At 37.9% G+C, this 22444-nt stretch overlaps 1 protein-coding gene across 4 annotated transcripts in view; it reads right to left on the reverse strand.

Moving 5' to 3' along the window:
• Nucleotides 1-22444, reverse strand: part of TMTC1 (transmembrane O-mannosyltransferase targeting cadherins 1) — a 284687-nt gene that overhangs the window by 6587 nt on the left and 255656 nt on the right. For all 4 annotated transcript variants that reach the window (XM_031650377.1, XM_031650376.1, XM_031650378.1 and 1 more), the window contains 6 exons: nt 13807-13909; nt 11657-11792; nt 10582-10726; nt 9516-9653; nt 7645-7767; nt 5178-5255 (listed from right to left, as the gene is read on the reverse strand). In XM_031650377.1, coding sequence (XP_031506237.1) covers nt 5178-5255; nt 7645-7767; nt 9516-9653; nt 10582-10726; nt 11657-11792; nt 13807-13909 — 723 coding nt within the window. The remainder of the gene's footprint in view (nt 1-5177; nt 5256-7644; nt 7768-9515; nt 9654-10581; nt 10727-11656; nt 11793-13806; nt 13910-22444) is intronic.

Genomic DNA, 22444 nt, shown 5'->3' on the forward strand with positions numbered 1-22444 from the left:
ATCCACTCTATCTGTTTAGTGATATAGCAGTTATTCTAATCTTCAGCTTAAAACTAAAAGTAACTTTTGCCTAATAAAGTTTTTATGCAATGAAAAGTGTTGATAAGAATGTGAAGTCAAATTTTCTACTACCGTGGGTTTGCAGCAGTATGCACCAGCTGTATACTTTTAGTGCAGTATAGTATATCACTCCTGACCTACTAAACACAACTGTCCCCACCTCTGTTGGCTTCCAACTGTTTCGTTTGACTCTTCAACTAGCAACCATGTGTGCCTGGTCCCAGAAGGGGTCCCTGGCAACTCGGTCATAGCTATTAGCTTTTTTCAGCACTTTTTCTGCTACTGGATGTATTACCTCCGTTATTCGTTCCACCCTCTTTTAGATCTGTATTCTGCAAAGTCTCAGAGCTAAGGTTGTTGGAGTTCCTCCCATTACAAAAAGTATCAATTTGTTCCATCTATTTTTAGTTATAGCTCCCATGTAGATAAATACCCGTGACCCTCTACATTTCCATCACAATTAAAAATTATATCTCTTAGAGTGAAGACACACGTAGCAACAAGGAACTAATACTTATCGAATGCTTACCTATCTTCCAAATACCTGTCAAAAGCTTAGACACATAGTGAGCACTCAATATGATACTATCATTACTGTTACTAGTGACTATCCTGGCTCTGTGTCAATAGTGTCTATTTCTTACTGTATTCACTGGTCATATTGGTGAAAAGGAAAGTGGAAATGACAGAACAAGAAATTGTGCATTAGATATCCAGGCACTGGCATGTACAACAAAACGAAGTATTAACAATGACTCTGATAAGAAGTTAAACAGATTGCTGAACAAGTGGGAACTTGCATTTGCTATATTCAATTATTATTGTTTTCAATTCGAGGATATGTCTTCCAAATGTCCTCTGATTTTTGTTAGCCTTAGCACTTACATGCAGACAGCTGTACACTTTTGGGTCTAAGAGTGCTCTCACAATCTGTTCTGCCTGCAGTTGATTTTGAAGCAATTCTTCCAGGAGGCTCCTTGAATGTCAGCCCCAGTCAAGGGCCTTGGGTTCTTCTTCTCTGATCACAAGGCTTCTCTGTCCTTTCTCACAAAACCCAGTTCCTTTTCTCTTCCTCAAATTGCCCTTTTCTGAACTAAAGTAGAAGCTCTATTTTTTTTCCCTCTGTAGCCCAGGCTGGAGTGCAGTGGTGCAATGTTGGGGCCCTGTAACCTCTGTCTCCTGGGTTCAAACAATTCTCATGCCTCAGCCTCCAGAGTAGCTGGGACTACAGGCGTGTGCCACCATGTCCGGCTAATTTTTGTATTTTGTTAGTAGAGAAAGGGTTTCACCATGTTGGCCAGGCTGGTCTCAAACCCCCAACCTCAGGTGACCTGCCAGCCTCAGCATCCCAAAGGGCTGTGATTACAGATATGAGCCACTGTGCCCAGCCTAGAGGCCCTATTTTAAAAAATAGTTATATCCCTTAAGTCAGTATCTCCAATTCCCTAGATGCTAGGTAAAATATCTGAATTATCCAATTTCCAGAACTGTGTTCACTTGGTGGCCACTAATCACAAGTGGCTTTTCCAATTTCAATTAGTTACAATTAATTAAAAATTCAGTTTCTCAGTTGCACCAGCCATATTTCAAGTGCTCAATAGCCACATGTAGCTAGTGGCTACTGCCTCGGACAAGGCAGATACTGAACATTTCCATTGTCACAAAAATTCTGCTGGACAGCATCATTCTAGAAAATGCATATTTACAAGGTCAGGAGATTGACACCATCCTGGCTAACACGGTGAAACCCCGTCTCTACTAAAAATATGAAAAAAAAAAATTAGCCTGGTGTGGTGGCGGGCACCTGTAGTCCCAGCTACTCATGAGGTTGAGGCAGGAGAATGTTGTAAACCTGGGAGGCAGAGCTTGCCGTGAGCCAAAATTGCGCCACTGCACTCCAGCCTGGGCGACAGAGCGAGACTGTATCTCAAAAAAAAAAAAAAAAAAAAAAAAAAAGAAAGAAAATGCATATTTACTGTCATGAGGCAGTACTGAAAATCAGACTTTGTGCTATAGCCTTGTTGATGCAACTCTTTGATGATAAAAAATGTATTATAACTTCTTGGTCCACTCATTTCATCTTATATGTAAGACTTCGTAAGAAGCATCACTTTTTATAACCAAGTGTCATGAGCAAGAGACAACTATGACACTCGCTCATCTTTCCCCCATCTCTTTCTGCAACTTCCTTGCAAAGTACTATATTCCAACTCTCAACCTTGCTGGAGCTCTCAGGTCTGCCTACGCCTCCCGCAGTTCAGGGAAGGAGCGAGGCCTAGGAATGGGATAACAATGCCTGATGCACACATTACCTGGCAATGCAAAACACAGAAAGGTCATAATTATCTTTTAGGCTTCATAAAATGACAACCCTGCATTCTAATAGTGGCATCAAAATGATCACATCTGAGCCATGTGTCTGCTCTATATATTTACATTAGATTGCATCATATAAACTAACTGATATCAGACCACTTTAAAACTACAAAGATGGCAATTTTGTATTGGTCAACCTAGTACATGATGGCCACAAAGATAAAAAACAGGATAAACTAATTTTTACTCAGCACTAATTACATTTTAAAATAATGTAGTAAATAGATCCTTCTTTAATCTCTAGACACTTTCCCAAGGGAAGTACTTCCTAATTTAAAGCAATGGGTTCACCTGTTAAAGAGTGCAGTAGACATACTATTTTCTCTGTTATTTCCAGACTTCTTGGGGACACTTTTGAGTGTATTTGTTGCACTTTTTCTAATTAACAATTAAACCCATTGTTTTAGCTGCAGACACACTCCATCTGAAAACATATTGAGCACATTGCAGTCATTTATCACTTAATGACAAAGGTACCTTCTGAGAAAGGTGTCATTAGGTGATTTTCCTTTTGGCAAACATCATAGGATATAGCCACATAAACCTAGATGAAATAGCCTACTACACACCTAGACTATATGATATAGTCTATGGATTCGAGACCACAAACCTGTACAGCATATTAGTGTAGTGAATACTGTAGGTAATGGTAACACAGTGGTATTTGTGTATCTAGACATATTGAAACACAAAAAAGATGTAGTAAAAACATGTTGTTATAATCTTATGAGACCATGAGACCATCATCATATATATGATCCACCTTGGACCAAAATGGTGTCATGCAGAACATGACTGTATTTGAAAATGTAACTATTAGGGCCGGGTGCGGTGGCTCAAGCCTGTAATCCCAGCACTTTGGGAGGCCGAGGCGGGTGAATCACGAGGTCAGGAGATCGAGACTATCCTGGCTAACATGGTGAAACCCCGTCTCTACTAAAAATACAAAAAACTAGCCAGGCGTGGTGGCGGGCGCCTGTAGTCTCAGCTACTTGGGAGGCTGAGGCGGGAGAATGGCGTGAACCCGGGAGGCGGAGCTTGCAGTGAGCCGAGATCACGCCACTGCACTCCAGCCTGGGAGCACAGCGAGACTCCGTCTCAAAAAAAAAAAAAAAAGAAAAGAAAATGTAACTATTTAATATATGATTAAAAATATTTAAAATTATCATTTTACTCTTTTAAAGTAAGTTCATTCTATGTTTCCCAACTAGATATTACTGGATATCCTAGAATATCATTAAGATCAGAGCTTGGGCAATTTGGCTCTGATAAATATCGTGCTTGAATTCACCATCTATCAGATCAAAGCTGTCAGTTGCAGGGTAATTATCCCATTAACCCCTCCCATTTGTGTAATCATGGGTCCTCTTTTTTGTGTGTGTTTCCAAGAGTGATCAGTTTCCACTTAACAGTAAAACCCATTAGGACTTTGTTCAAATTCTAATCACTACACTGCTATTTTGTCAGTGCAGAGACTGAAAATCTGTTAGCTAAACAAGAGTGGTTCTTTAAAAACATGTTGGATCATGGCATTTCTCTGCTCAAAGTCCTCCAAAAACCCTGACTCATTTGGCATAAAAGCCCAAGTAACTACAAACTCCTTGAAGGCCTGCATGATCTGACCCTGCACCCTCTCTGACCCCAGCTTCTCCCATTTCCTTTCCTTTGCTCTCTCCCTGCCACGCTGCCTCCTCCCTACTCTTTAAACAACAGGCATGCTCAAACCTTAGGGCCTTTGCACGTGCTGGTGCTCTTTCCCTATTTCACCGCACGGCTTACTCCTTCAGGTCTCTGCTCAAATACTACTTTGTAACTGAGCCCTTTCCTAACCATCTGAATTTAAAATTTTAGCCCTTATTCTCTGGCATTCCAATCTTCTTTCTCTTTTTTCTCCTTAGCACTTATCACCATCTAATATATTTTATACATATACATATGCACATATGTATGCATTAAGCATTCATGTATGTTTGTAGTAACATATCACCTCTTCCTCCTCCTCCTTATATTAATATATTTCCTCCTGCTAGCACCAGAAGAACAAGAATTTTTGTCTTCTTGGTTCATTACTGTATTCCCAGTGTCTGGAAGGGGATCTGGCACATAGGATGTTTGCCATAGATGCTTAGAAAATGAATGGATGGATGGATAAATGAATGATGGTGAATCGTTCATTGTATTAGTTACAGATAATAGTCCCCCAAAAGTCATTTTCAATCCTTGGGAAGACTCACCCAAAGGTAGTGCTTTTCCTTTGGAAAAACAAAACAACAAATAAGCTTGCTTTTTAGTAAAAAATTAGGGAGAAAAGGTATATTAGATATAAGAAATAGAAAGTAATATTCTAAGTAACACTTTAATCTTGACAGTGAGTTAAACTGGGAAGAAATTAAGCTATACTGAGCTGAGCTTGAACAAGGATTTAGTTCCCATAAACAGATTTTATCCACTGTGTGATACTTCCGCTAGGTACATATGATTTTCTTCATGGTTAGAAAAATCATAAAATCTAATTTATATAGATTTATTTTTAAAATAGCTTCATGATATTCAATATCTAGATCATGCAAAGTGAACATAAACTGAGCTATTTCACTTTTAAACTCCCATGCTTTTGATATTCAAATGATTTCAAAAAGGAAATTAACAATAGTTCCTTGATCCCTTAAGAAAGAAGAAAGACAGACAGAGAAAACACAAGGGGAGAGCCCGGTCCACATGGAAGTGAATTATTCTCCTACCTTGATATGTTGGATGCCACCCATGTTCATCCAGGCCTGTGCTTGGTCTGGATTTAGTTGCACAGCTGCTCTATAGCTCTAAATAAATAAGAAATAGCTTCAGGTTAGGAAACAAAGCCCCATCTTTAACGCTCCAGGATTGCCAAAACCATTTTCTTCACATGTGAAAATTTAAGGTATTAATACAATGAAACCAGCCGTTACTAGTTCACAGGAGACCCTGTTTATTTCTATTATTTTTCAAAGTTGATGATTCTAAAGTGGAGGAAACTGAAATGTATAATTTCCCTGCAGAGCTAACCTTTGGACTCAGAGAGACTGACGATGCCTGCAGGGAATTCCGGTGATTTCTATGATATCATATCATTTTCAACTGTCCTTGACCTGCAAGAAAATTGTACTTTTTGGCCTTTTTTCACTGCAAATAGAATTGGTAAGAAAATTCTTTTTATAATGACAGAATTTTGGGGTAGACCTCTAAGCAGTTTAACCCTAATGCAGTATGCCCTTTTACAATATAACTGACCTAGTCGTTCAGCCTATGCTGAAATTCTTAAAATGGATCACTGCCTCTTTAAGAACATCTACTTTACTAGGGGATAGTTTTATTCATTAGACAGTCTTTTTTCCCCTGCCATATAAAAAGTCTTCAAATGTTTAAAGAGTGTTACCTATCCCTCAAGCACTTTCTTAGGTCTGAATAACATGTATCCTATTAAATGTAGTATCAGTGATGTGTGGTATATTTTTAACATTACGCATGTTTTGCATCAAGGGTATGCTCACCACTGAGTTTCAAGTGGTCACCTGAAATAAAGCCACAGGTTAAGGGCATTGCCTTTAAAAACAAAGCTACGTATTTGTGCATATATTTTAATGTTCCTTGCTATTTTCATTAGCAAGTATATGACCAAGCAGATCCATCAAGTACAATCTGGTCCATTCTCCTCTACTTCAGTTTTAAGGGAAAGAAAGAAATGCTAAGAAACCATACTTTCAAAAAGCTGCTAAAATAAACCAAAAGCGTGTGTCTCTTGGATTAATTTATATCAGCAGAGATGGGAATGTAGTGTAGGAGAGCTGGATTCAAACCCTGATGCCATCTCTTACCCATTTCTGTGACCTTGAGCAAGATATGAACTTTAAGCCTGAGTTTACAAAACTATAAAATGATGATAATGACCATGCCTTTCTTGTAGGATTCCTGTGAAGATTAAGTTACATAATACATATGAATCATACATAAAGTGCTAATACATTTTAGCTGTTATTATGAATCAATGGCCATATATATACATATATATACACACACACACACACATAAATATTCACAATTAAGTTATTAATAATGTTCACATTAGTTATAAATAAGAATGAAGATATTGAAAATGTTCAAAAGGCAGAGAAAACCCTACAAATTCTGAGAAAAATGGTTACAATTTTTCAGAATAAAATGCCACAATTTCCGTTTTTGTTTAAAGGGTTCACATTCAAATGAGCTTGCCCAAATATCTTCCCATGTGTTTTCCAATAATATTTTAAAAGCCACTCACTTGTTTATTTCCCAACACAATTGTATCATTTGAGATTTTACTTTTCCTATAATATATTTAGTATAATTTTATGACTTCATTAATTTGTGGCTTTACCAGATATAAGGAAAAAGCATTTAACATTGTCACAAATTTTTAAAGTATGCAACATTAACATTTCTATTTCTACTTATAAATGTCTTCTTGAGTTCAACCTGTGAATAAGTTTTATTCCAAAGCCATAGATACTGAACACCTTATAAGATGCAAAACACTGTTTTAGAACAGAGAAGGATGCAGCCCCTTTCTACAAGGAAAGTCCAATCTAATTGGGGAGATAAACTATGCAAGGATTTGTACCTGCCTGTACACACAGAGACACACACACACATACGGGGGTTGGGGGACGGACCTAATAATACAATGTAATATGTGACACTTTCAAATGATTGGTACCTTCATGAGACAGTCCATGCTTTTTAAGAGTTCAGAAGAAGTAAGGTCACAGGGAATAAGGATGGTTAGGGAGGGCTTCCTAAGGCAGGAGGACAAAGACTGTGTCTTGGTGGATGAGTGGAAATCTCATCCTCCAAGTCAAGAGAGGGCGTTTCAAGGACATGTGGAAATGTCCAAGGCTTTTCAGGTACTAGTCCAGCTGGAATAGAAGGTTCTTGCAGTCAGAAAGACAGAGAAAAGCTAGTTTGAGACCAAAATGCGGAATGCTGTGAATGTCAAGTTAAAGATGATTATTCAGAAAAATAAATGTGTAATTGTGAATAGTCAAGGGTCAGATGCTCAATGATAAAAAAATAAACAAAACTTTATGTCAATTAGTCAAAAAACTCACTCACTCCACAAACATGCCAGTGATAGATCTTACTGTACATGTTTCCTTAAAGAGAGAAAGAGTATTAGTTTCAATGAAGAGTTTATACCTCAAAAGCTTTGTCAAGAAGATTCTGCTCTCTTAGTTGGTTTCCTTTTGTGAAAAAAAGTTCAGAAATGACTTTTGGGTCCTTTGGTTTCAGCTGGAGAGCCTTGTCTATAACATCAAGTGCCTGCAGAGGTTGGAAAGTAAGACAGGATAAATGCCGATTAGGTAAAGTAAAACTTACTTAACAGATAAAATTTATATTTTTTGTTCCTATGTGTCAGCGGGTGTGGTATGTGACAATCAAAATACAATTCTTGGTCAGGCATGGTGGCTAATGGCTGTAATCCTAGAACTTTGGGAGGTTGAAGCGGGTAGATTGCTTGAGCCCAGTAGCTCAAGATCAGTCTGGGCAACATGGTGCAACCCTGTCTCTACAAAAAAATACAAAAATTAGCCAGGTGTGGTGGTGCGCACCTGTAATCCCAGCTACTGGGGGGACTGAGGTGGGAGGATCTCTTGAGCCCTGGGAGGTGGACCTTATAGTGAGGTGAGATCATGCCACTGTACTCCAGCCTGGGAATCAGAGGAAGGCCTTGTCTCAAATATATATACATTCTTCATTATCTTTGATTTCCTCACTGGGAATTAGTGGCCCTGACAAAATAACTTTTTTACACTCCAGTTTTCTCATGTATCGATGAGTGGCAATAAAATATCCTTGATTACTTTACAGGGAGGTGGTGTGATACAGTTGAAAGAAAATAAGATTTGGCATCAGACGTTTGCCCTGAACATGGGTCCATCGGGACCACCCCACCAGTCCCTCTCAGGTCCTAGTGACCATTCTGCCCCCAGCACCTACTGACCTCGCTGCAGCCAAAGATCCCCTCAAAGCAACTATCTATCATGTTGCTCCTCTCCACAGAAACCCAAAGCTTCTCCCAGGGTAAGGAACAAAACCCTTGGCCTGGCCCCAGGGAGTGTCCTCCCAGCAGCCTGTGCTTGCGTTCCTACGGTACTCCCGCTCCCTCATGCCCATTCCTCAGAGACGCCCCTTGCTGCTGCCACGGGCTTTTCATGTGTGTTTCCCGGACCAGAATCCTCCTTGCTTCTTCCTCTGCCTGTTAACTCTTATTCTTCATCCAGCCCTCACCTTCACATCACTTCACAGGGAAACCTGGCCTCCCAGAGTCATCGGGTCCCCTGATTAAATGCTCTTTGGGACAGGTAGCTCTTCATGATATCCCTGGGCACAGCTATCACTCTCCATTTGTTTTGTGAGTACTTGTTTAATCTCCTTCTCTATGGGTTAGCTCCACGAAGACAAGGGCAGTGACTTTTTGTTTTTTTAATATCACTTTATTTCTGATGCCTACTACAGTGGCCAGAACATAGCAGGCCTTCAACAATTCTTTCATTGAGTCAATTTATAAATTTACTGATTATGTGACTTTTAAAATGGAGATATACAATAACAGTTGTGACACCAGGTCACCCTGTGTTTCCTTCTTAAATACTGTTTCATGTAATCTTCTTATATATTCCTCTTCTATATTGTTTTATGTAATCCTCATAACAGCCCTGTAAAGCATGGTTGTTATGAGGATTACATAAAACAATATAGAAGAAGGAAAATGCAAAATAATAAAGCATATAAATGTTGGTCTTGATCTTTATAGACTTAGCTGAAAACAAACTGAGACAATACCACATAAAAGCTTTACACCAAGTATAAGCCCAGAAAATATTATTACAAGAGGACATCTTAGGTGTTAAGGGGATATCTGTGAAAAGTTTCCACAAGATAGGATATGCTGACTGATAAGATTTAAGATCTCCCAGGCTTATAAACATGCAAACTGGAGAATCACTTAGGTGCACCCCATGTTTAACCCATGAATCCAAAGAACTCGAAACAATGTCCTTCTTTACCTTGTCGTGGTTCTCCTGCTTGCTATAGATGGCTGACAAGAGGCGATAGCATTCAAGGCACCCGGTCTCCTCTGACACAATGTGATTGGTCATCTTTTCAGCTTCTTTTGTCTGACCCATCACGGCCAAAACCTGAGCCTACAAAACCACATGGACTTTGGCTTAGCAGAGACTTCATTACCTTATCAAATAAAGCATCCCTGAATAGAAGCATTCAGAATGCATTCCTGACAAACACGCTCAGCATCAATTTAGTGACTCATAGAGAAGGCTGAATCACCAGTTTTCAGGTTTTGACTTTTTGCTGTTTGTTTCTTTATTTAGTTTTGTGCATCCGTTTGTGAGTGAATGGCAGAAACACCAAAGATATCCAATGAAACGGCTTGTGGCTCTTAAAAAAGGTTGACTAAATATGTCAGAAGAGAAAGAATTTCCTCTGATTTCATCAGAACAGTGTGTTTATAGCAAGATAACAAATTTGATGTATTGCACATCTAAGGAGTGAAGTTCCAAACACTGAAATAAAAATTTTGTTGGTATGATGTTAATTTTCCTGAGTTTAATAAATATACTGTGGTTATGTTAGAGAATGTCCTTCTTAGAAACTATTTGCAAATGTATTTGGAGATAAAGGGGAATGATATGTACATCTAATTTCCACATGATTCAGGAAAAAAATAACACATACTAATAATAGGTATATACAAACATACATATCTAAATACGCACACATATACATGTATGTATATACACATCTACATGCATACACAAGGGAGTGATAAATGCATCAAAATGTTACAAAGCATTGGATCTGGATGAAAGGGTATATGGTAATTTTTTACTATTATTGCAACATTTTCGTAAGTTTGAAGTTATTTCAAAACAAAAATGCAGTATTTTTGGTGTTCATGTCTCTAGAGAATGGCTCTAATATTGGCTGTATGAATATTCATACAGTGGATGTATTACGGCATTCCAGCTCCAGTTTTGAGGCGTGAGGACTACAGCTCTCTCTATGGCTGGCTGTGCTTAGGTTGCCAACTTCATTTTCTTTCATCCTACTCACCAGTGCCAAGCGGAGCTCTCTTTGAGAAGGCTGAAGTGCTGCAGCTTCCTGGTAAATCTGCAAAGCCTCTTCGTATCGGCCAGTGTTGTAGTACAGTGCTCCCAAAGGTGACAATATCTCAGCTTTGTGTGCCACCTGCAGGGCGCTGAGTATGGAGAAAATCTAATTGACATTTCTCTTCTAATAGGTACATTTTCAAATATCTAGGCTTAGATTTAGGGATGACTCCATGGTTTGAACCTCTGCTCCAATATGGTCTTTGTTTTTATATCAAGAATAAGGTTTTTGGCTTTTTCTTTTCTTTTCTTTTCTTTTTTTTTTTTTTTTTTTTGAGACAGAGTGTCACTCTATCAGCCAGGCTGGAGTGCAGTGGCACAATCTTGGCTCACTGCAACCTCTACCTCCCGGGTTCAAGCAATTCTCCTGCCTCAGCCTCCTAAGTATCAGGGATTACAGGTGCCTGCCATCACGCCCGGCTAATTTTTGTACTTTTAGTAGAGACGAGGTTTCATCATGTTGGCCAAGTTGGTCTTGAACACCTGACCTCAGGTGATTCGACCTTCTTGGCCTCCCAAAGTGCTGGGATTACAGGCGTGAGCCACCACGCCTGGCCAAGAACAAGGTTTTTACAAAATGATCATGATGCCATGCTTGGAACGTAAGATTGTCTTATCGACCTATTAATAGGGAAACTGAGCCCCAAGGGTCTTTCCCATTAATTATATGATGAATTTGTTCTCATGTGTGCATAGTTTTTCATGTATTCTCATTTTTTAAATTGTTATTTATGATTGGGGTTGTAATCCATGGCTTCAGAAAACAACAAACTGACTAAAGTGGGAATTAAATTTCAACCTTGGTTCAGCACTATAGTCTAATCAGCAAGCCAAAGTCATGAATTATGATCCCATTTATATTGTTGTGGTTGCTTCCTTTGGAGATAAGAATTTGTATCACCCGAATTGGCAAAATTTGCTAGTATTCTGACAGCACACTTATTCCCATTAACTAAGAAGCTGATGAGCGATTGCTGAGGTTCCTGGACAACTTATAAAGCCAAGAAAGGGAACTTTACCGTTTGTACCATTCTTCAGCCATGCTGTTCTCTCCCAGTGACCTGTAGAGTCTTCCCAAGTTCACCATGGCCACGTGATGACTGGGGCTAAGTTTGATGGCCTGTTGGTAATGGGCCACCGCCTTTTCTGGTAAGCCTGTAACCAGTGATAGGTTGGTAAGAGCAGAATATGTCTTTTTATAAAAGACACAAACTTTTCACTTTCTCTTCTGACTTACAATTCTTTCTCATTATTACGGAGTTATACCAAAATTATTCAATATGCAAATTAGCTTGCATTTTAGCTTCTCATCCTGGCCACTGCCTAACTTTGAACCATTTCACTGTTCATTCATACTTCCAAAAAAATTAACAAAAAAAGCAGTAAAAACTAAAACCTATTCTTTTAATTATATATATTATTTTAGTCGAAATTTTTCTGGTCATTGCTCTTGCTAATAGGATGTCTTCAGATTATTAGTGATTGTTATTTATCCAAGATACAACTGGCCCTCGTTATATAAAAAATAGAACAGGCTACCATAGAAATAAAACTGTCTAGAAGCAATTTCTAAGGGTCTGTGTCAATGAACTATACTGCAACATAGCAATTGAAGCATTGCTTTAAATAACACATATCAGCTCTACAGTGAAAATCTCTTTTAAAATCATGCACTTTCATTTGAATGGTACTTAATTAATAAGACTTCCAACATAAAAATGCCACCATGCACTTGTCCAATGCATTATATATTTTTAAATACTGTTGTTTGTATGGTTTTCGCAGGTAGTTTTTATACAATTTAGCTGCCTTTTGATACTGTTTAGCTGTTTATCAGGATTTAAGAGATATTTAAAAATCTACATACAGAAAATTTCCACTTTACAGATACAGACACTAAAGTGCAAAGATATTCACAGACTTGATAAAGATCCCAAGGCAAGTGACAGTAAGGCCAGAACCAGAATGAAGGCCCTCCAGTCTGATAGGTTTCTTCAAAGTAGCTTCCTAGTGAAATTATATTCAGTGACTAAACTTTAGAACACTGTGAAGTTCTAAATAGAATGGAATGTTTATTATCTACACAGAAATCTTTTCAAGTGTATCTGTTTGAATACAAGTTTGACTAGGAGGTCCCTAGGAGCCTCTGTCTCTGAAAGCAGAGGCTCACTATTATAGGGTGGTCAGGGAGTTATCATTTTTAGGGGTGTAGTGGGGTGGGACTGTTGTTGAAGTAAAAGGAGGAGGATTAGACCGGCCCAACTAGAGGTTTCTTCTGGTTTTCATATTTTTAAGACAATGTATTATTATGTGGCCAATGAACCAGCAGGTGGCACTACACAACAATTTTACACATGCAAAAATAAGTTTCTTAGATGTATCAGAACGTAAATTTTATATTCTGTAAAACAAGAGAGCTCCAAATATCCTTGAAAATAAAACTCCTTTAAGCACTGCATATTGAAAAACTAATTAAACTAAATGTTACTGCAGGGCAGCTAGTCTAGTAATCAACAGGAACAAAGTGGTGCTTTGACCTTACATTTAAATATAATTTCATTATTTATATGTACTTGTTGCACGCCAACAGCATAGAGGCACTACGTAAGTCATAAAGAAAAGAGATTTCATGCCCAGTAATGTTCTGCATTAAGTAAGATAAAGTAAGTGTATTTTACATAGCACTTGTCATATAAGAGCATCGTATCAATTTTAATAATGCAGTTTCTATAAGGTAAATCAAGGAAGGAATGATGGAACAATTCTGGAGGCTTTTAAAAAATATGTTATAGAAAAGTATTTACCATCTGCCAGTAACTGCTTTCAGAGGCAGGTTCTGCATCATTATAGAGAAACATTTCATCACCGTGGATTTATAAATATACATAAATAATATTCAAAGAAGACTGGGACTCATTAAATCATAAGGCTACTTCCTGTCACCTGGGGAGTTTTCCGTCGAGAAATGAGTATAAGAATGGGCAGATTTTACTGAATCGAGCTTGAAGATTCAGAGAAATGACAGCCCCAAGGTACAATGACTGTCAGTCGTGTGAGCTTCCTGCCAAGCCCAGGGAATTTTACTTCTGAGGATTATTTGCCTTCCATTTTGCTGGATAAACAGTATTAGCTAATCTCAGCAGTACAGTTTCTCTTTAATTTTACTTACCAGTATCAACTAAGAAAACCCCATAGTTGTTGTGTAAATCTGAGCTGTCTGGGCAGTTCTTTATTCCAGCCTGGTATATTTCTTCAGCTTCTTTAAACCTCTCCTTTCAAAGGAAACAAACAAACAAAATAAGTGAGAAAGCTTTTTAAAACCAGCAATAAACTGAATATTAGGAGCAGGAAAAGCAAAGAAAAAAAAAATCTTACTAAGCACCTAATATACAACAGGCACTGAGATAAGGCACTATGAACTTTGTTTGAATTAAAGGCAATATTAACTGTGTACAAAATAACCACAATTCATATCTGTATTTAGTTCCCTTAGGGCAAAAAAGATGATGTTGTCTCAAATGGGACCTTTGGAAGGATATGGACCTGTACAACATGCATGCCTACTGGTGAAAAAGGCCTGAAAATAGTTGTTTGAATAGGATGCCCTTCACCCCGGTGACTCTCCATATGAAAACGGGGGATGCAAAAAGGGTGGAATGTTTTTCGAGGTGGCAATGTGGCTGGGAGGCAGGGCAGTCTGGGGAATTTGTTTTCTAGCTGCATTTGCATAGATGACATTCTTTTTATCTATAACCTATACTGTACCGCGTTGTTTGGGGAGGTTTTTGAGGCAAGTAGAGAGGGGAGGCTGATGCAGATGTTGCGGAGGGCTCTACTTGAAGTGTGTCTACAGCCCACCAGACTGGTGGCTACTTCCCATACTCATTCCATGCTTTCCACCTCTGAGCTGTTCCCTTCAACAGGATTATATGTCCCCTCAAGGGCGTACCTCCAAACTGTGTGGCAAGGTTCAGGTCGATCACCACATCTCTCATTCTAGGGCTCCAGTTCTAATTGCCCTTGTGTTCTATTTGTCTAAATATTCACTTTAGCAAACTTTGGTAATTCTGAGTTACTTTTTAGGTTCTTTTTCTTTCTTTCCTTCCTTCCTTCCCTCCCTCCTTCTCTTTCTCTCTTTCTTTCTTTCTTGTTTTTTGAGACAGAGTCTCACTCTGTCACCTTGGCTGGAGTGCAGTGGGGCGATCTCGGCTCACTGCAACTCCTGCCTCCTGGGCTCAGGTAATCCTCCCACCTCAGCTCCCTGAGTGGCTGAGATTACAGGCATGTGCCACCATGCCCAGCTAATTTTTGTATTTTTAGTAGAGATGGGGTTTCGTCATGTTGGCCAGGCTGGTCTCAAACTCCTGGCCTCAAGTGATCCGCCTGCCTTGGCATCCCAAAGTGTTGGGATTACAGATGTGAGCCACTGCACTTGGCATTTTCAGGTACATTTTTCACAACCATTAGAGACTGTTATGTCACACTTACTTTTACAATACAGAAGGTGAAATATAATTAATTAATCAAAGCTTCCTAGATACTAAGACTTATTTACCCACAAGTTAACAATGTCATCTTTTCCTAGTACTTCTGCGAAGGTCAGGTAAAATAAAATGATTTGGCACAAAGCACATGGCTGCTTTTATATATATATATATATATCTCCTGAGTATGGACATTTTCCACAACCTTATCTTAAGTTACTCCTACTGAGCACTGAACCAGACATATGACAAACGAATGTAGAACAACAATTTCCTGAGACATGACATCTTAAGCTTGTGATTAAGTGTAAGATATTCACATTGAGGGCTGAACAATAAGCCAAGAAGCCCAAATCTGATCTGACCCAGAGAGGAACATATACCTTACACTCTGTAGAATGACCAGTGCCAGCTATTTGAGTTCCTACATTTAAGTAACATTAGGGAACAAGGTGTGGTTTGTCAAACTTCATCCCCACTCCAGCAAAAATAAGCATCGATGTCTCTAAAAGTGTGTTTTTCTAATTGCCAAACTCAACAAATTATCAAATTCAAAAAATTTAAAGATGAATTAAAGTCTCAAAATATTTCCTTTCAATCTATTGAAGAGAAGAAAAGCTTTCTGAAGCTCTCGTCCATTGAAGGACTGACTGTGTGTGTGTGTGTGTATGTGTGTATGTATGTATGTAATGAGGACAAGCAGAACAGAAATTATATAACAACCTGAGAAAATTAACATCTAGAGAGTACCATAAGGTATATATTCATGTATCCATTCATTCCACATGCATTTACTGCAATGGCTATAGAAGTATGACACAGTGGTTAAGAACGAGGCTCCCAAGGTTTGCACGGATTCAAATCCAAGCCCCACCATCTACTGTCTGTGTGACCTTTCTTACCCGCCATGTGCCCCAGCTGTAAATCAGGGATAACAATCGTACTTATGTTATAGGGTTGTTTTGAGGATTAAATCTATTAAAACATTTGAAACACTTAGAACGAAACTTAGTACATGGTCAGCACTTTCGTTTATCATGCTGGTCTTTATCCTTACTTATCCATAGCTACATGGGGACAGAGAATAGAAGCTAGGTTTTCAGTGGGCCAATAGGGAATTGGGGAACCCTGAATAAAAGTAGTATTTTTGGAAATAAACAAACATGGCTCTGGCATAAAAAGAAACAGTTATACTTTTGGGTATTCGTCCATCTGTTCAACCGTCCAACCCGTCCCTCCCTACCTTTCCTTGACAAATATTTCATGAACACCATTGTTAAAAGTAAAACTTTAGGCAAATTAAATGTAACGAAGTTTATTTGAGCAAGATAGTGTTCAGAGATTGGGCAATCCCCTGAACCAGAACAGGTCCAGAGAGACTCTGTCGCTGCCATGTGGTCAGGGAGGATTTATGGACAGATAAAGGAAAGCAACTTACAGAAAACGGAAGTGAGGTACAGAAATGGCTGACTTGGTAACAGCTCAGTGTTTGCCTTACTTGAACATAGTTTGAACAGCTGGCTGTCTCGATTGGCTGACTGGTAAGACAGTAATAGGTACAAGGTGGTCTGTTTATGCATCCAGATAGATTACAGTTTACTATGTACGGAGAAAATTTGAGGCCAAGCTTAAAATATGTCAAGAGGCAGTTTTAGGCTAAATTTAACAATGGTCCCCTCAAAATTGAGAGGTGAATCAAAACTGTAGGCATTGATTTCATTCTACCACTATCATAAAGGCACTTACTTGGTCTTAAGTCTTACTGGGAAATAGCAGAACAGTGATCTTTGTAAGATAGGAAGTAGGCTTTTAGGTTATTTTTTTTGAAAGAGAGTAGAGGGGACCTCTCTGTGTTGGAATCTCTTGTTTTTAGGAGAGGAAAAAGAAAATTCGGGCCTGTTTTAGGACTTACCTGTTCCGGATTTTTTATTTTTTTTTTAAGTTTTAGTTTGATTATGTCACATTTAGCATGAGTGACTCTATTTTGGTTTGGTCTGGTCTGCTGGGGCCTATGGTATGAACTCAGTCCAAAATAATGGCATCTCCTAATTTTGTTTAACAGTTTTTTCCTTTTGGTCATGATTTTACTTAGGTGAGTATGACCATTAGGCTTTTAATGCCATTCTCAGTTACCATTATTTTAGGGTTTTGGTCTCAGTACATTATTTATTGGTTATGATGTCTTTATAAGAACACCTTTTTTTTTAAGTTTTTGTCATCTCAATTAAAGAGAGATCATTTGACATTTTTAAAATGGCAGTATGTAACCATTTAAAACTTTTGAGAGAACATAGTGTGCCAGAGAGACAATTGTAATGATCAACAGGATCATATCAAGAGTTTGGAGTATGCTCCTAAGTCAGCATCTCCATGAACCAACCCAACTAAAATGAAATAGATCAAAGAATGAGCCAGACAAAGAGTCCACTTGTTTTAACCAAACAGCCTGTTTATTAATACCCTACAACCAAATCTCTGTAATATTCAATGTATTTATTTACATGTAACAAATAGTGTCAGTAACGATATAGATTTTTTTACTGTTTATCCAGTAGGCAATCTAGAGTAATTTTATTAACCAGCACAACCTTAGCAAGAGAATTTAAAGATGTCTGCTGTGTAATCAGTCTTTGTAGTAGAATCTGTTATAGAGCCTATTATGAGGGACAAATTTTAATCATTGTCTCCTTTAAATTATGGGAAAAGGGGCCTAAGAATTATGTCCAGAAGAGCTTAAAGAAACTCCATGTTTAAGCTTCACTAGAAGAGTGAAGGCCCCCTGGCAATGTTGTTTTAAACCTATGATGTAGGTTAAAAGGAATGAACTAATGTTCTGGTTCTGACTGATTATGGAAGAACAAAGATGCCATTAAATTCTTTTGCTCACATTGGTCCTTTATCTTTTCTACCCAGGCATAAGACTGCCAATGTATAAGGCTGGCTGCAAAGTCCTCTACAAATAAAGTTATACCTCATGATGTACACAAATCTCCCTTTTTAGTTTTCTTGTTTATAGAGGCATAAGCAAGGAAAAAAATAAGAGAGGTAAGAGTCTGATGATAGCATAGAAGCCTTGATCTGTGATGTTGGGAAAGTATCCATGTCTAGGATGCCATCTGTTTTGGGGGAGAAACTTTCCTGGTTAGCTTTATCTTAAGGTTTCTAATGGGTGTATAGTTCAAAGAGTCTGGAGGGTCCTTTTGAGTTGTGAAATTATGAACCTAAGCTTTGAGTTCCCAAAGTTTTGCTGTAGTGTGGGTGGCAACGGCAATCTTTTTTTTTTTCTTTTTTTTTTTTTTTTTTTTTGAGATGGAGTTTCGCTCTGTCACCCAGGCTGGAGTGCAGTGGCAGGATCTCAGCTCACTGTAACCTCCGTCTCCCGGGTTCAAGTGATTCTCCTGTCTCAGCCTCCCCATTAGCTGGGATTACAGGCACCCGCCACCAAACCCAGTGGCTAATTTTTGTGTTTTTAGTAGAGACAGGGTTTCACCATGTTGGCCAGGCTGGTCTTGAACTCCTGACCTCAGGTGATCCACCCACCTTGGCCTCCCCAAATACTGGGATTACTGTGCCCAGCCAAGGGCAGTCTTTTTCTGATATCATTTTCAGAATATCCTATCTCTGGGTTTTAGACCATGAAGGAATTGATTGTCCACAGTCACTGAACATGAAAAGCTTTTATTTTTATTTATTTATTTAATCTAGTGAAAGTATACTTTGGCATGATGTATTAAAGCTTTGTGGCATTTAGTCATATCAGAGTTTCAGAGCAGAAGGTGAATGAAGTTTTGTTATTAGGGGTATAGGGCTTCTAGTGACTATTTTAGAAGGGTCAACTTACATTTTCCCCTGGAAGTGGATCTGATTATCCACTGTATCCACTGTAATACTTTTGACTAAGGCAATCTAGGTGATTCAGTTACCTTTTCCTAATGCTAGTGTATCTGAAATACCTTATTTAATTGTTTCACAACTTGTCCAGTGAAACAAGCGCCTTTATTGCTAGAGATTTTTCTAGGAATGTCCCATGAGGGAAACACACTTTCTAATAATGTTTTAGCTACTATTATAGCCATCAGATTTTTGTATGAGGAAGCTTTTATATAACCAGAAAATATGCATTAAACATGACAGTTGAATGAGATTTCTCTATAAATGTTTAAATGGCCCATCAGGTAGCAGAAATGTACCTGAAGTTTTGATCGTCTTCTCAGGATTATGAGTTTGACCAACCAAATATTAGTCAATCATTTTAGCAATTTAGAATAGTCACCACACCAATCAATACTTTAAAAATGTAACCTGGATCAGCTTATGCCTCCTATGATGAGTTATGGCATATAGAACTTTTAACAATGAAAGCTTGAAGGACTTAGCAAGGACCCAGGTGGTCATTTAGGCTTTTCATGAGTATATGCTTAATGCTGAATTTATATCCTCTCAAATACCAATTTTGTTTTTCAATTCAGATGTATAGCACTGTTTATTAGGTGGGCCATCATAGATAATTTGAATTGGACCATAGGAGTTTTTTTAAAATTGTATACTTAAAACATTTTAGTGCTGGCTGATTTAGCATGAAAATCTGGGAAAGTATTTTCTTGGTATTCAGTGAATTCTCGTGTTGCTTGGGTTAGAAGTGTTATAACCCAGTCAGTCTCTTCATTAGAGTTTTGGGAATTCTTAGTCCAAATAATGTGATCTTTAAGTTATCAGAAACCTGTATTCAAGAGTGCTTGTCAGGGTTCTTTTCATCCTTTCTGTGAACCTCCTTGAAGACACGCCATTCTAGGATTTTACTTCTTTATCAAGAGCTTTTAGAAAACAAGCAATTAACTATGGAAAAGTTCACTATGGTCATAGTTAAAGATGTAATTGACAAAAAATTATTTTTTTTCCTGTAGCCTATAATAATTTAATATAATAACCATAATTATGATGGATAACATACCAAGACATATCTGAATTTTAGCAATCTCTCACAATTTTGGAACATATATTAATAATGTATCCATAAAAATATAACTCAAAAGCTAAACATTACTTATTTGACAATGCTTCCCATAGTTTAGCCTGTCAAATAAGTCCATATACTCTCTTTTGGATGCTGCATAAGGTCTCTGTAGAATCCTAAGTTAGTTGAGGTCAAAAAGACTTCATTACCAACTTGAAATTTGATTTAAGGAAAGCAGCCTGCCAAATATGTCAAAGGTTTAAAACATTTAATTAAAATATGATCACAGGTCACTGTAGAATAATAGTAATTCATTTAGCCAAAATGGTAATTAAAAGGTTTTAAAGAGCATTTATTCCTTGAGGGAGAAGAGGCTCTGTTTTTCAATCAAAAGAGCTGAGAAAGACAACATCAACATGAGACAGAAGCCGTGTCAAGCTAAACTTAATTTAACACCATGCATGTGCCATGCGTGTATACCGTGAAACAGAACAGTGAGTGAGAGACACAATCCCTGCCTTCACCACTGAGTGGAATTCAGACAAGAAGGAGGCAATAATGTAACTGTGGGAGGAGAAGCACAAGGTATGCGGGAGGGACCCAAGAGTGGCAGCCACACCTAGGGTTAGATACTGTACGCCTGTCATGATCCAAATGCCCAAGGGCATTGGTCGCTATTAACTTCAGCAGCTGTGTAACACAGATGTGCTTGAAAACTATCTGTGGCTACGTGAGATCTGAAAAACATCTTTATAACCAAACTACTTAAGTTAGAAGGTGTTTTTCCTGAAAGGAATACAACTGATGTCTTCACAGTCTCAGCTTCTGAAGTCAAATGCAACACTAAACAACAGTTTTTAAGTGCAATTACTGCTTTACTGGATCTAATATTACTTTTTTTCCCCACTTTCTTGCTCCTCCAAAGTAGGCAAAGAGATTATCTTTTTAATCTAAAACTTCTCTTTCATTTTTGCATCCATGAGCTGAGCTGATTTTCCACTAGAAATGATATTTTCAAAATCCAAAGAAATAGTGAGATTTAAAGACTGAGTGTGTCAAGTGCAATGAATCACAGCCCTATACCTTCAGTAACCCCAATGGCAGTTTCAAGGCTCTATGAAAATGTCTTTAAGATCTGTCTTTCTATTCATTTCACTCGACTATCAATTTCATGGAATGATCAACTCTACTCATAAAAACAAACAAACAAACAAACAAAAACACTTCTCCAGGGAGAAAATACTGTATAGGTGTTTAAAGTAAATTTCACCTTCTCTGGAAGGGTAATGCATTTATCTTAAATAGCATTATTATTTAATCACTGAAGCTCAATTTCAAGCACTCACTTTCATTTAATTCAACTGGCTACAAGTCCTGATCTAAGCCTGATCATTTCTAGTCTCTACTGACTTGTAAGTTCCAGAGGAAATGAATGTAAGGTATTTATAGGACAACTTTAATTAAAAATATTTGTGACCCAGGGAATGGTTGTGACATATTAATACCGTCTGCTGTACACCAGAGTCCCCAGCCATAGTGTGAAATTGGCCTTCGAGGGCAGCAGTTAAAAATGGGCAGCATGCAGCCATGGGCTCCTCTCCAAGACTTAAAGCATTTTCAGTGGGGTGGAAATAAAATGGGCCTTGGAAGAGAGATAAAACACAGTCAACATCCCACTTTTTACACGCTATAATTACCCAATATAGTATACTTTTTACCTCAAGAAAGGAAAAGTGAAAAATAGATGTCCTGAAAAAGGACCTTTGACTATAATTTACTGTCTTGAGCCAAATAGTGTGTTTGGAAAACTTTATAATTCAGGTTCCAGTAACTCAAATGACAAATGGACATTGGCTTAATGCAGAAATTATCAACCTTCTTAATTTTAGAATGTCTTTGAACTCTAAAAGTTACCAGGAATTCCAAAGAACTTTCCATTTATGTGGACTACATATATCAATATTTCCTACATTGGAAAAGAAGCTGAAAAACTTTAAAAATATGTGTTAGTTTACTTAATCACAAACTTAAACATAAACAATATATTTATATAAAAATAATTATTTTCAAAGCAAAAAAAATAGCGAGAATAGTGGCATTAGTTTATATTTTTGTATATCTCTTTAATGTCTGACTTAAGACAGCTGGATTCTCATATGCTTCTGTGTTCAATCTGTTTTATGTACATATATTTGGTTGGAATATATAAAGAAAATCTGGCCTCACACACACATTTAGTTGACAAAGGAGAGAGTATTTTAATAGCATTTTCATAACTGTGGATATATCCTGTGGCTGCTGGAAAAGCTAGAAAACTACTGTATACTCATGACAGAATGACAGGGAAAAGGCAACTTACTTCTTAGTAC

The sequence above is a fragment of the Papio anubis genome, chromosome 9, assembly GCF_008728515.1.
Source record: "Papio anubis isolate 15944 chromosome 9, Panubis1.0, whole genome shotgun sequence".
Classification (NCBI taxonomy): Eukaryota; Metazoa; Chordata; class Mammalia; order Primates; family Cercopithecidae; genus Papio; species Papio anubis.